This window comes from Harmonia axyridis, chromosome 5, assembly GCF_914767665.1.
Source record: "Harmonia axyridis chromosome 5, icHarAxyr1.1, whole genome shotgun sequence".
Lineage (NCBI taxonomy): Eukaryota > Metazoa > Arthropoda > Insecta > Coleoptera > Coccinellidae > Harmonia > Harmonia axyridis.
In genome coordinates, this window is record NC_059505.1 from 32,437,287 (window position 1) to 32,452,193 (window position 14,907).

Sequence of the window (14,907 nt, forward strand, 5' to 3'; positions counted from 1 at the left end):
AAACATATGTGAGGAATCCATTTTGCATTTTCTCAAGGAGAAGGCTGTCCACGGATGTGTAAGGTGACCAAACGACGGATGAGAACTCCAAACATTGGTCTCACCAGAGCGCCATAGAGGTACTGTGGTGTTTCCTCACTGAAATATCTAGTGCTTCTCAGAGTCCTCAGAGATGTCGCAGAAATATACCGAATATGCGGTCTGAAAGATAACTCACTGTCATATGAAATATTCCAAGTCCTTGACAACAAATGCTCTATTAATAGTTCTACCCCAATGGAATAGTGAACTGTTATAGAAAATTCTAAACGGGAAATAGTCACGAACTGACATTTATTGATGTTAATTGTTAAATAATTGGTTGCACACCACTTTTCAACAGCTTGCAGATCCGATTCCAGTCCCGCAGCTTCATCCAACGACTTAACTGAAGTGAAAAGCTTCAGATCATCCGCAAATAGTAGAAATCGGACAAAGGGGAATACGAGCCTTATATTATTGATGAAAATCAAGAACAACAATGACCCCAGGTGACTTCCCTGAGGAACGCCTTATTGAGTGACGCGATAGAATGATAATTTGAAACATGATGCCAGATTTTATGTGAATTATGTCACCAGAACCATAGCAAATTCGAAAAGTATATCGGAAAAAATATATGTATGCATAAGTGGTAATCTTGTTGAGATTTTGGATGGATAATATCAATTTCAATGTTGATCCACATTGTGCGTGCATTGATATTTATACATATGAAAATGAAGAGTAGAATCGAGAATGTTTTGCAAGCCTTTTTCTCTTTCTTTATTGTTCATTATTTCGTTGATAATAATAATGAATGTTTCTACATCGCCGCTCACGGGACTCGGTTTATAGCAATTACTCGGGAATAAAAGCCATCATTATTCACTCATGGTGTAATCTTTTATTAATCACTAGTTCTGCTTTCGACTGCTATCGTTGTGTCTGCATAAAATATTCACAGTGGTATCGAAGGAACAAAGGTTAACTGCTGCAATGTCCATCAACCAACATATCCTCATCAAAAGGCAAAACACACACGTTCGCGCTCTTCACATGACAAACCTTTGTAATTAAACCTTGATTAAATAATCGATTTGGACAGACGAATCGGCGAAAACTGATGCGAAATTCGATCAACTGGTTTGTATGAATTCGATAACGCCATTTGGAGAATAACGTTCGATCTCTGATGGGCAACTGTTTTGTGTAGGCCACATGATCGCAATCCATTCAGATCTCGTAGTTCTCTCGTTTTGTTCATTAGCAATACGCTAAAATGCAATGGCCGATGGAATAAGCCTAGTTGAAATTATTTAATTATAGGCCAGACTATACAGGGATTGTTTCGATCATTATTTGGGGTTTTATGGGTACTGAAGATCAAAAGGGATGTTTGGTCGAGAGGTAGTGTTATCCGGAATGGTCATCAGACTGTGATAGGTTCAGGATCAAGTAACGCTTACTATACATTCATTTTACCCCAGTTTGGTTAATAGAGGTTGATTATCATTGCATTGGAACCGAAATTATTCTAGAAAAGAAGCGTCATCCTAACCATAGAAAATTGACTTTTTGATGATGAACTTCAAAATAAATTCATAACTGCGCGTTTACAGAATGTAATCCTCATATTGTTGATATCATGTTTATGGTAGTAAAAAGTATAGAAAGTATAAAACTTAATCATGATCACCTACCAATTACTGAGGGTTAAAACAGCTCAAACTCTGCTTGAGCTTGAGTTATTATTGATATTCATCTATTTACCACGCCCACAATAAGAATTTTTTGATCGTGGTGAGGAGATGAATATCCACTATTCTGTGTGAAGAAAATCAGTCATATTTTCCAATGGTTTTATCGATGAAAAATTATTGATTATGGACATTTAGCGTGCGTGGTCATCTTTTGTGCTAGCTCTAACAAGATAACAACAAAAAATTGAAATATTACAAATCTGAATTTGATCAATCGTGAAGCTCTTTATGATTGGATATTAAAGTAATTGAATTACATTAAATTGTTCATCCATCAGAATGTTACAAAAAATACAACTTTCTTCCAAAATAAAGGTTACGACGTGACCAGAGCATAAGCTCGTATATTAAAGTAATCCTCTTGAAAATCATGAATTTATCTGTTGAATCAAAATATTTCGAACGAATTTTGTAATTCATTCCATGTGCAGATAAAGACTTTATCATTATTACTTTTAGGCTAATAAACTGAATTTTAATGAAACAGATTTGATAAAAAAGTAAATGTAAAATGAGCCGATGAAATTTTTTGTGGTATCCATCGACAGTGAGCTTCTTCTTGAGACCAACCTCATCCAAATGGTTCCAAATGGTTTTTTGTGCAATCTTCAGCTCTTGGACAATCGAAACAGTGTTTAGATGATGATCGGACTCGACAATGTCCTTGATTTCATCGAATTTTTTAACAATTGCCCAATTAACGGAACTGGACCGACGAAACCAAAGTTGCGCCTGATTGGCTGTAGCAGTATCAGGACCATATACACTATTTACATTTTCAGTCGCCTGGATTGCATTTTCGCCTTCATCAAAGAAAAACTGTGAAATTTAGCGTATTTTCTCTCTGCTACTGCTGAAACTGAACTGAGTCAACTAATCACAAGACTATCAGAAAAGTTTTTGTAGAACTAAATCTCATCTTTCAAAAGAGATCGGACTCATACAACGCGAGATACATATGACTAAAGCCATCCTTTGGAAAAATAATAGATTTCTTGTTACTACACCTAATACATAGTCTTAATTTTATCGAATTGGTAAATTCGAGTCAGTGAACAAATATCAGATAGTTAAAAATCCGAAACCATTGAGCCAATTTGACTCATAATAGTATACTCTAAGTTGCAGAATGGGCTCCTATTCCAACACTCATGCGTGTTGACTTCGGCAACGAGTATTAGACGATATTTTCTCTATTTCAGTCAAGTTTTGTGGAATATTGTCGAAATTCAATGAAAAATTCAGATTAAACATTCTAGTGACATTTGTATTGTATGTTGGCACTTGGTGTGACTGTTACGAAAATTGACAGATTACGGAATTTGAATTCGAATCGTACGTTTCGAATTTTTGAATAATTTATAATTACGCATTCGTGTCTGGTTAAATTGATTCAACACTAACAAAATCAGGAGAAATTACGAATAATGTCGCGAATCATTTCACTAAATCCAAATTATTTCATCTAGACACTTGACGTGTGTTGAATTTTGATAGGTTTGGAAGTCAGTCTAGACAACCACAAAACAAAAAATATAACTGAAAACAATGCTGTAATGAGTTCATTACAGAACTGTTCTCAGAACTTTAATGAAGTCATTAATATACTGAAATAGAGAAAATAATATTTCAAGTAACTAGGCACCTCCTTTCGAAAGTTTTCATGTTCACAGCTACAGAATACTAAAATAAGGACAAAATGATAGTCGCTTAGGACACAAAGCACACAAAAACTACCGTTCAGTGGAACAGGTCCGAATATCGAGTTCCAGAAATCTTAATACTTGTTGGAGTGCCGAGTGGAACTCCATTGGGGTGTTAATTCAGTTTCCGGTGTGCTTATTGCTCTGAAGTAGTGGCTGATTGCATTTAGATCGTCGGGTTTGCTCTTTTGTGGTATACTAGCGTTATTGCACGAACTGGCCAGACTTCCTCATGAATTTAAGATGAGCTCTGAAAGACCGGCATCCACGGTCAGATTAAATGTATTTCATTGAAAATTATACAATATAGAATTACGAGAGACAGAGATGGGAGAAAAGATAACTGGAAAAAACCGTTGAAATTAGCATGCTAGATGGGTATTTTTCCAGCGGAGTCTGATTTTTCGAGAGAGACTGAAAGAAAATGGATTAGATAGATATTTATTGTTGCATTATAAATGAAATTGTTTTCACAAGTCGAGAAATTTGAACACTAAAGGGTTTACAATAGGTGGTTCCATTTTTATATTGAAAAAACGGGAATATTCTAAAAGAAATCAATGGATGTTTATTTCATTGTGAAAAGGAAGGTATAGGCCATTGATGATGGAAAATGATATCAGCTAATTGGCCGTCCGTATGTCCACGATATTTCACAAATTTATTCTTTAAGGTATTGAATAGATTTTAAAGCATTGACATATACAGGGTGGCCATTTGAAAACGAAACAGACGAGATTACAGACGAAATAAAGTTTTTCGATAGAAATGCTCGGACAGGTCGATTTCTGTTTCGAGGGGGACAACCTAAGATGTAGGTTACGGACGCATAGCGCTTCAACCTTTGCTGCTACAACCCCCACCCCCAATTTTTGAATAGGGAAGATGGGGTGAGTGATACCTCAATTTAAAGGTATTTTTATACTGATTTCAGTACAGTAATTGTTTTTTCATTTTATGCATTAGTTCTCGAAATATTCATGCGTTAGTTAGTTAGGAAGGAAGCCACAGTCATGGTTGTTTTGAAGCTCAAAATGTCGATTTTTCACAAAACACTACAAGTGCCATGAAAACACCACTTCATTTTCAAATACTTAGTTAAGAATATTTCGAGAACTAATGCATAAAATGAAAAAACAATTACTGTGCTGAAATCAGTATAAAAATACCTTTCAAATGAGGTATCACTCACCCCATCTTCCCTATTCAAAATTTGGGGGTGAGGGTTGTAGTAGCAAGGGTTGAAGCGCTATGCATCCGTAACCTACATCTTAAGTTGTCCCCCTCGAAACAGAAATCGACCTGTCCGAGCATTTCTATCGAAAAACTTTATTTCGTCGGTAATCTCGTCTGTTTCGTTTTCAAATGGCCACCCTGTATAAGATGCAAAAGCGAGCAATTCGCACGATTATGAGAATGACGAATAGAGAGACATGCAGAGGAGTATTCCTGAAAAATGGATTACTTACGGCAACTGCCATACACATCCAGGAGTGTATGATATTCCTCTTCAAGAATAAGAACAACTTTGAAACCAAAACCCCCACCACATATAACACAAGAACAGTAGAATTAAAATTTCCAAAACATCGGCTCACACTAACAGAGAGAGGTTCTGAGTATAGATGTATGAAGTATTATAATAAGATGGCAAACTTCATAAAAGATTCATCAAACCTTAAGTTATTCAAAAGGCAAATGCTGCAAATTGAACCATACACAATAGAAGAATTTTTGAATTATGATATCAAAAATAGAAACAAATATAATTAATGGGCGTTGAACCCAGTGACACTATTTCAATTCAGGTGAATAATGTGACATTGTAACATTGTATCTTCTTTATTTGAAATTATGTTTGTTTATTACTATTATACCTTAGTTCTCACGTAGCCAAAAAGAAAAAAGTCTAAAGGTGTTAGATAACAAAATTTTGGTGGCCAGTTGTGATCACCCTTTCGAGAAAAACACGGCTAGGAAACTTTTCTTGCAAAATTGCGATGGTTTTTCTGCTTGTATGGTTTGTTGAAAATAAACGTCGTCCATTTCAATACCTCCCAATTTCTACCATAAAAAACAATAAGCATAGCTTGGTAGCGCAGCGCAATCCATTCACCATTATAGTTGCACTAGTCTAATTTTCGAATAAATATGGTCCAATCACACACTAGGCCAAAAACCTCACCAAACAGTGATACGTTGAGGATGGAGAGGCTTTTTAACAATCATTTTCCCTCAAATGAATATTAACATTTTCAAATAGGCTTCATCATCAAAGTTGATTTTCTATGAAAATCTGGATCATTTTTATTCATTTGAAGGGCCCAATCATCGAAAATACGATGTTGCTGATGATCTGACAGTTTCAGTTCTTGTGTTAACTGAATTTCAAAAGCCTTTAGACTATGCAAAATGTTGTTTGAGGAATAATTAAATCTCAAGATTGACGAGGAATCGAGACACCTGGTTTTTAGTCTACACCACTATAGTTTTGCGAACAGTGACTGCAAAATTTCCACCATTTTGTAGCGAATTTCAACCATTTCAAATCGTATATCGCTCCAATTTTTGTAATGGTGTAGTTTGTAATTGCCAAAAGATAATAGCATCAAAAGTGACAGCTGTCCATGAGAGCTCAAGCCATACAGTTTTTATGGAACTTCGACGGATGAATATTAATACTTAATTTCACCAGAATCTTACCAGTGAAACATTTGATATTGAGATACCAGGATTTCTCACGAATCCGTATGCATAAAGAGCATTTTCTGAAGGAGCAGAAATACATATTGGCCAACCACAGCCTAAATACGAGTAGCAACGATACCAAATTTCATAAAATTCGATAATAATTGTAGATGTTAAGGCAGTTACAAAAATGAGCGGACCCAGGGATCAATTCAATAAATAATCTGACAAATATGAAACCAAAATTGTTCAGAATGAACTGATTTAATTAAATCAATAAGTTTGTGAATGAAAACTTTGAAATCGGTTGAATTGATCAATTTGCATTTATTAAAATCTTGAAAGAATTCTGGGAAATGGTCAAAGAAGCACAAAATATGTTTTATTCGGGAAAATATCAACTAATGATTCAATAATGGGAACATTTTCCAAATGCATTCATTGAAATCGATTGAACTATTCTCAAAGTGCAAGTCTATTAGAAGAAGAGTTTTTCAATAAAATCATAATAAAACTAAGAAATCATTCCCACAATTTTTCTGAGCAGTCATTCTCAAGGAATGAACTTTTCTGACAGAATTTATGTCTTCAGATAGGAAATTTCTTCAATTGAATACATAGATTAAGAGGAATTTATTTATACACAAGCTTCTGAATACAGAATGTTTATCTAAATGAAATATGTAATTCCTTCCTTCTTCTCTAGAGGAAGAACGTAAATTGTTGAACAATGTGTTCACCTTAAAGCATTCTTCATTATTAAATACTAATAAATATCTTCTTGTCTGCTAGATTCACTCCAGAAATGGTGGTTTCGGCCTTGTCTTTACATAGTAAACTCCTCTAGCATCCGGAGAGATCACATCCACAAAATTCAGTTCTTCATTTCCCGCACATTGACCCTCTTCAAACTTGTCATAAGTTTCGCATTTGGTACCTATAAATCTGTTATTGTTGACTCCCTCAATCAAATATCTGAATGCTCTGAAGTGACTGCAATACTCTGTAAAGACAGAACATGATACAGTGCTCCATTCTACCATATTACCTTCTCAACTTACTCAACTCGATGAGGTCGATTTCATCAGGACAACCTGGTTGGACATGAACCCTGCCATTAACGAACAAATCAACGGTACCACAGGAGTCGTTGAAGCCAATGTTGGTAGGGTCTGTATGAATTACAGCTACAACCTCTGCATCTTCTAGATTTAGCCTTTCTTCAGCTGGTCTACCATTGTAACTCCTTCCAGAAGGATCTAAAGCTGTAATACGTCCAATTTTTTGGTTTGTGAGTTCTTTAACAGTTTTTGCTGCGAAGCCAGATACCTGACCACCCATTGAGAAACCGATCACGTGGATTTGAGAGTGAGACAACAGATTGTGGATAATCAGATTACTTATGAAGGTTCCTATAATTATCCCTGAAATGAAGTTTTATTAAGAGGCATGGAAAACTATAGATCTGAACACTTGAATGAGATCTGAAGATATGGAGATCTACCTGTAGGTTTATTATTTTTAACAGCAGCATCTCTTTGCATCCTAGAACCTCTAGACCAGTCAACTTGGAAGATAATGTTGTTCTCATTTTGTCTTAAAAGTGCTTCTGTTAACTGTTTATACCACGTGACATTGCCATGTTCCATCCAACCATGAATGATGAATATAATTTGGTTCGATTCGTTGGCTATCAAAGAGTAATAATCAGAATCAAACTCAACATGTTGATCAGGATGGCCGTTTCGGATAACAACACCAGAGACATCTGATGGCTGGATAGCTGAAACACGAGGTCATCAAAGTGGGTGAATGACAAAATGGAACTGTTATTATACATTATATATTTTGAAGGCGGATCTTCCAGGTTTGATTTAATATTTATGAAGCATAATTATTTGAAATTCTACAGTCTACTCCATTCAACAAATTATTACTTTTTGTAACATTGAATCAAGGTAGTTATTTCCTTTATAAAACTGAAAAAAATATCTTTCAGTCCACTCCAGAAGAATATCTACATTATTAATGTGAAATGAAATTACACCGCATGTGAAACAGCGTGGAGAAATTGAATATTCGAAAACTAGAGAAAATTCTGGAATAAGTTATATTCTTTATGTTCGATAAAAGCTATGGTTTTTGAAAACTTCAAATAAATATTATACCAGTCTTCTAGTAATAGCTCTGTGAAGTCTTCATTAGAGAAAAACTTTCCTCTTTTTATTCGGTAAAGAGGAAGAAGGAATAATTGAATTTCCTTTTTGGAGCACGAATTGATTTTCATCTCGTAAAGAGAATCTTCAATTACAGTATTCTTAAATTAGAACTACTGGTAAAAATATAATCATAATCCAAATGAGGAAGTTCAAGACTGGATATTCCGGAATTTCATTCATGTAATTCAAGATGAAAGTATAAAATTATTTTTGTAATTGTGCATTTATAAACATCAACGGAATTATAAGAACATGTTATTAGGTTTCTGACATTCAGAAGTGAGAATCGACTTTGCATAACTCAAAGATAGTAGATACCTTACATGGAAACACTTTTTAGATTTGACTGCATAGAGCTTTTTGGTGGTATCTTCATGGATAAAAGGTATTGACATATAGTGAATTTGTTTCAACTACATAACACAAACAACTTTTTTAACGAGTATTATTCAAAGAATTCAGAAAATACTTCAGGCGATTTAGTTTTACTAAAAATTAAATGACAGTTATTCTATTTCCACTTTTTTATTATACAATTTTTTTGGAATCAATTGTTATTTGTACAAAATGACAATTTTTTCGAACCAATTGTTATTTGAACAGTGTGTAACATGAATGGTTGGCTATTGCTTGGTGGTGAATGTAAGTCTTTCATGACTTTCAGAAAAGTAGCTTCTTTGTGAATTTTTTCGAGAAAATAATTGTTGACTCTTATTTTTGCTGTAAAGCAAATATACACTCACAGTTTTTATTTTTCAAGATGTGTTACGTAATTTTTTTAAATTTAAATTCTAGTTTCCTAGTTTCTAGTTTCACAGTTTCAACAAGCATACTTTTAATTAATATTTGAGTGCTACAACACTCAGAAGGTGCTAAGGGTTTATTATGATAGAGAGAGAGTAAGAGAGATTTGAACAGATATCTAGAATATCCAAAATCTCAAATATAACATCAAATATCATCACGAAAAAAATTAAAACAGGACGATAATTTAAAAAAGTAGAAAAGAAATATGAATTCTTTCGTTTGATACTATTTTAAAAAAAAAGTGTGTCATTCAAAGCAAAAATTGAATTCATTTCACTGAATTATTTATTCTTCCATGCCAATAATGATATTTTTACAGAACGTTTGAAAATTATAGATAACGGAAGAAAAAATTCAATAATTTGAGTACTTCCCTGGATATATTGAAATTACATTAAAAGTTTTGAAGGTTCCAAAAAGTGAATAAACCCACAAAATTCAAATGAAATCGGAATATTGATTCCCAAGTTCTGGAGATTAGAAATATAAGCCAACATTCATGAATCACCTTGATTCTCCAAAACTAACAGTTTTTAAGATACAAAATAAGCTTTTTTGAAATGCCCGATTGACCTGCATTCTTCACTGAGCTAAGGCCAAGCACTCATCCCATTTAATTCAAAAATAGAAATAGAATAACTGTCATTTAATTTCGATTCGAATGAAATTCCATCAAGTAAAGAGCGGGTCAATCCAATATTAATTTCACGTTTGAGAGGAACATTTTACTGAAATAGTATCTTCAGAAATTGAATTCTGTCTGAATGAATTTGCAAATTGCTTGTAGAGCATTTCTCGTTCAAGGTTCCTTAAATTGGCTAGTCGTTATAAATTAATGAATAAACACCTACATGATTCATAACTTCGATTATGTTCCGAGATGATCAATATTTTTAAGTGGAATATAACAACAAAGTTAATAATTTTTAAGGAATATAGTTTGAATCGAAAGCATGATTATCAAATTATTCAGTACATTTCCATTCAACGGTGTTCAAGGATAACATCAAAATCAATATTTCGGATGTGAATGGATATAATTTGACCTATTGACTTGACGAAGTGATGTTGTTACAAAAACAATTTTTTACTTACCGTGTTCGCCAAATAAATAAGCTGACAGTATATGGAAATACGCGCCGATATTCATATTTGCACACTATATTAAATCAAATTGCAAACTATACGCACATAGTTGTTCACTTCTTCGTATGCAATGGATCCAAAGTAGTAGATGTTCACGACCTTGTCTTTGGGAAAGACCCAGTTGATTCTTTATGAACTTTCTGAATGCTACTCTCAAGACAGCAATCCACACTACAAGAAAAATCCAGACGGAAAACTACCTGAGTAACTTTGGCGCGAGACTTCAATATATTCCCCATTTTATCTACGACAATTAAGTACTATTCGGTGTAGAAAGTCCATTGATAATTAGGTTCATAGATAGATGGGATGCACACTAAGCTCTAAATCGAATTATTCGAACAGACACCTGGTATGAATTAATTGACTAATTTTTAGGTCATTGGTATGTGAATATGATTGACCAAATCACTTTTAATGTTTGGCTTTGTGCTAGTTCAATAACCGTTCAATAGTGCTGATACTTAAATATGCAATTCAAATTCAATATCAATGAATGACGTGTAGATGCGATAATCATGATTGAACTTATCGCTAGTACCTATATTGATACAGGCGCAGAATTGACTTGAGAGCAGTAGTACACGAAATCACCAAAAAATTATAACAAACGATCAGTTTGAGGAGGGACCAAGGTTCAGCTAAAATTATTTGCATATGAGTGAAAATTATTCACCTTGACTAAACAAACCGTTTAGGAAAATTGGATATAGGAAATGAAAATAATAAGCTAGTAATGCTTCAGTTGAATTTAGAAGTCTGTTTATCGAAGGAAAATATTTTCCGAGGTAATTTTATATAATTGACATGTAAACAAACTGTACTTAGCAATTTACCTTCAGACTTTGACTTGAAAAAATTAAGGTTTTTGAAATATGAGTCTTTTGTTAGGCTATTATATACAGTGTGTATCATAAGTAATTGGAAATATGTATATCATCTATGGAATCTTGGGCCCATAATATCAAAATTCAACATAGTCACGGACAGAGAATTATGTTATGTAATTATCTCTGCTATTTTTATGTTTATGTGAATGTGAATAAACATTACATATATCTAAATCTGAATGTTTCTCCTATTTGAGATACAGGGTGTTTTATTTCAAAATTGGGAAACTCACAGGATTTCGACCATTATCTGTGATGAAGCACACGTTTGTTCCACTTAATTAGAAGCTAATATATTTTGCGGTGTATAAAGAGTAAATTTTATGTTTATTACTGTGCACAGTTTATATTTTTATAAAACTCTACAGTATTATAGAGTTCATTGAATGTATTTTCATGAATAAACTCTCTTATTATTATTATTATTTGTGCCCCGTACACTAAAAGTATTCTTCTTATAATCGGCAGGAAGTGTAGGTACCAGATACTATAATCTCTACTAACTTATGCTAAATGAACATTTCTGGCTACCACAAGAGACATACGTCGAAGGGCTCAAATGGTTTGTTGATACTCCCCAAATTCTACGTCACTGAAATATGAGATGCACAATTATTTTGATGTTGATGTACAGTAATTATCTCGGTCCTTTAGATTATTACATTAAAGAGCGTAGATAGTTTTTTTTTCTTGAAAGGATAATCGAAAAGAAATTTCGTCAATTGCCTATATTATGATTTCTCTGTCTTGGCGATAATTTTGAATATTCATATTTAGAAGGTCATGTGAGGGGTAATTACCATTTGTACCCTCCATATACCGTACCCTCCATTGTACCATATATAGGCCCTTGATTAGATTTCAGTTATTACACAAATTGAACTTAATAGCTACCCATGGAAAGTATCATATCAAAGTGAATTCAAGAACCGAAAAGTTGCGATTAGGCCAGTGAGGTTGAATTTAAGAGGAGAATAAACCAGTTGCTTGTCTCTGTCGTACGCCTCTGGTGGTAGCCAGAATCGTTTATTTCTCACAATATAGTAGGACTTAAAATAACTACACTTCCTGCCAAAATATGCAAATAATACATCAAATAGTTTCACTGTACCTATAGAAACAATCAGTTTATAAATTTTGAAATGAAACTCCGAATCTAAGAAGAAACATTTTATCTAGTCGAAATATTTCCCATAATTAATGATGCACCCTGTTTATGATAGCCTAAGAAAAAACTCTAAACGAAAAAATAACTCAGTTTTCCAAATAATTTCAAATTTTGTAATGAAACAATCTTAGATAGAAAAGTCATTTCATCCAGTTGATTTGTGATAAAACTTCATATTTGAGTATCCGTTAGAATATTCTCAATTACTTATGATACATCCTGTATAATGAATTTGGAGAGTTACATTTGAAGCGGTGTAAGGGAATCGAAGTAAAAAAAATCATTGAATTGAGTTTTGACTAATAATCTTATCAGTTTAAGAAGGAGAAACTGAATTTTTGCATACTAACTTGAACCACATGGACTAATGACCTAGTTAGTTCAATATTAATTCTACCTCTGAAGAGGAAAATATCACTGAAGTAGTATCTTTAGAAATCGAATTCTGCCTGAATGAAATTATTTGTAGTGCATTTCTCGTTCAAGGTTCTTTCAATTGGCTAGTCGTTATAAATAAATGAAAAAATACCTAAATCATTCATAACTCTGATTCTGTTCCTAATTAATCAATAACATCGGTGAGAGGTAACAACAAAGTTAAAATTTTTCATAAAATATACTTGGAATCAAAGCAAAAAACCGGTTGAATTGATTCGTCTAAAAATACATTTGGAGTAACTCAATCTGTGTTGTGATATTCGCGTCAGCTTGAGAAGATTTTATCGCAATTTTTTCATACTACCTTGAAATACAACTTCAATGGGTGTTTTTTTTTAAGAGCTGGGAACTTTAAATCATATAACAAGACAGAAATACGGAATGAATTTTTCATTATTATGATATGGTAGATGATTTCATGGCATTTATTTCTTGAATATGATTTCCGGTACGAGTTACATCTTTCATTCGATCAGTGAAATTTTTCAATACTATTTCTAATAAATCTGGCCGTATGTCGTCAATGGTGGTCCAAATATTGGCTTCCAATGCTTCAAGAGTGGCTGGATTGCCGGCATAAACCAACATCTTAACATAAGGCCCCCTGAAAAATAATCGAGGGGCATAAGGTCGCACGAACGAGGGGGCCAATTAACAGGATTACTTCTGCAATGGCGAGGCCAGCATTAAAGAAAAGGGTGGCAAGACGTAGCCTCAGCCAGTGGCACTAGCGAAGTCACTGCACTTCTAGAAATAAAGTTGTCACCTAATTGATTTTGCAATGAATTGATGGTTGTGCGCTGTATGGAAAGTTGCACCATCTTGTTGGAACCAAATGTCGTCCAGGTTTAGCTGATTAGCCAATATGACGTAAACGATGGTCATTTGGCTTTAATTCTTGAGCCAGTTTCATGTTATAGGCATGTAAGACAAGATTCTTACGTAAAATTGCCCACGTAGTCGAAAAACAAAGGCCAACAAGTTGAGAACGGTAACAATGGGACATTTCGGTGCCTTCTTAAACATTTTCCGCTACAGCAGCAAAATTTTCTTCGGTACGCATATTTTTCATCTTGTTAATGGTTTTAAATCGAGAAGATTGAACATCGAACAGATTTAATTCTTTCAAAGTAAATTTATCTAACTTTTAAGGGTTGTTATGACGTTAAACGTTCCATGATGAATTACCAAACCTTACCGAACACAAATGTCAACACAGTTTGACATTCTCAACTGTCAAACCATAGACAACAACCATCGAAACTTCTCATGCAGCTAAAAGTACCTAACCGTTACAAATGACGGTTGAAGTTCGTTGAAAAGGTGTTTGGTTGAAAGAACGCCCTCCAATAGATTGATGCACGTTATCCGATCATTTTTCCACGGGCTTAGCGCACGGAAGAAATTGGAGGTGAAGTGTCGACGTTATTAAACTGCCTAACCCTCTTGAGAGCGAATTTATTAATTCGGTTTTTACGAGGAGGGCTTATATCGACGGGAATATCGCTTTATAAGTTGAATTTTATGGGAAATTGTCCCCAAGGACGCCCGTTCGTAATGTATTCCGAACCTTATTATCTTTCGTCCCTGTGAAACTTCTCGCACCGGTAATTATTTAGTAGTCCTGAAATTGTTTTTTCAAGTTGCTTACCTGCTTCGATACTTGTTCGGCTCCGTTGGCAAGAAAGTGCTTCTGCATAATATTCGGCGCTATGAGTTGCCTGCAAAAGACAAAAAGTGTTATAGATGTGGAGAAGGTAATTATTTTTTCAAGAGAAAAAGGTTGATTGGATGATATTGAGTTTAGCAGGAGAAGCATTTTTTATAAGCTGCTTACTCTTTTGGAGAAAAAAAACGGTAACAAAATTCTGGTGTAACAGTGAAGCAACTGTATCAGCCTCGTTTATTTAAGTAGCAGCAATTTTACCTAGTTTGCTGACTGCCTTTTCATATTTCATCCTTGATTCTTAAAACCGTATAATGCTGCTCCGCTACCCTGCAATAAAAATCTTCAAATCGCCTTTGCTATGCCGCCTGTATGATGAATAACTCATGGCAGCCCAAATC

General features: G+C 34.1%; 2 protein-coding genes across 13 annotated transcripts in view; both read right to left on the reverse strand.

Moving 5' to 3' along the window:
• Positions 1–14,907, reverse strand: part of LOC123680809 (disintegrin and metalloproteinase domain-containing protein 11) — a 656,359-nt gene that overhangs the window by 58,621 nt on the left and 582,831 nt on the right. For all 12 annotated transcript variants that reach the window (XM_045618921.1, XM_045618915.1, XM_045618912.1 and 9 more), the window contains exon 6: positions 14,492–14,561. In XM_045618921.1, the coding sequence (XP_045474877.1) occupies positions 14,492–14,561 (70 nt within the window). The remainder of the gene's footprint in view (positions 1–14,491; positions 14,562–14,907) is intronic.
• LOC123680813 (lipase member H-B-like) lies at positions 6,791–10,807 on the reverse strand. Its single transcript, XM_045618929.1, has 4 exons — positions 10,294–10,807; positions 7,677–7,955; positions 7,234–7,596; positions 6,791–7,175 (listed from the first exon to the last, which is right to left on the reverse strand). Exons 1-4 carry the CDS (start codon positions 10,346–10,348, stop codon positions 6,967–6,969), a joined length of 906 nt encoding a protein of 301 aa, XP_045474885.1. The 5' UTR covers positions 10,349–10,807; the 3' UTR covers positions 6,791–6,966.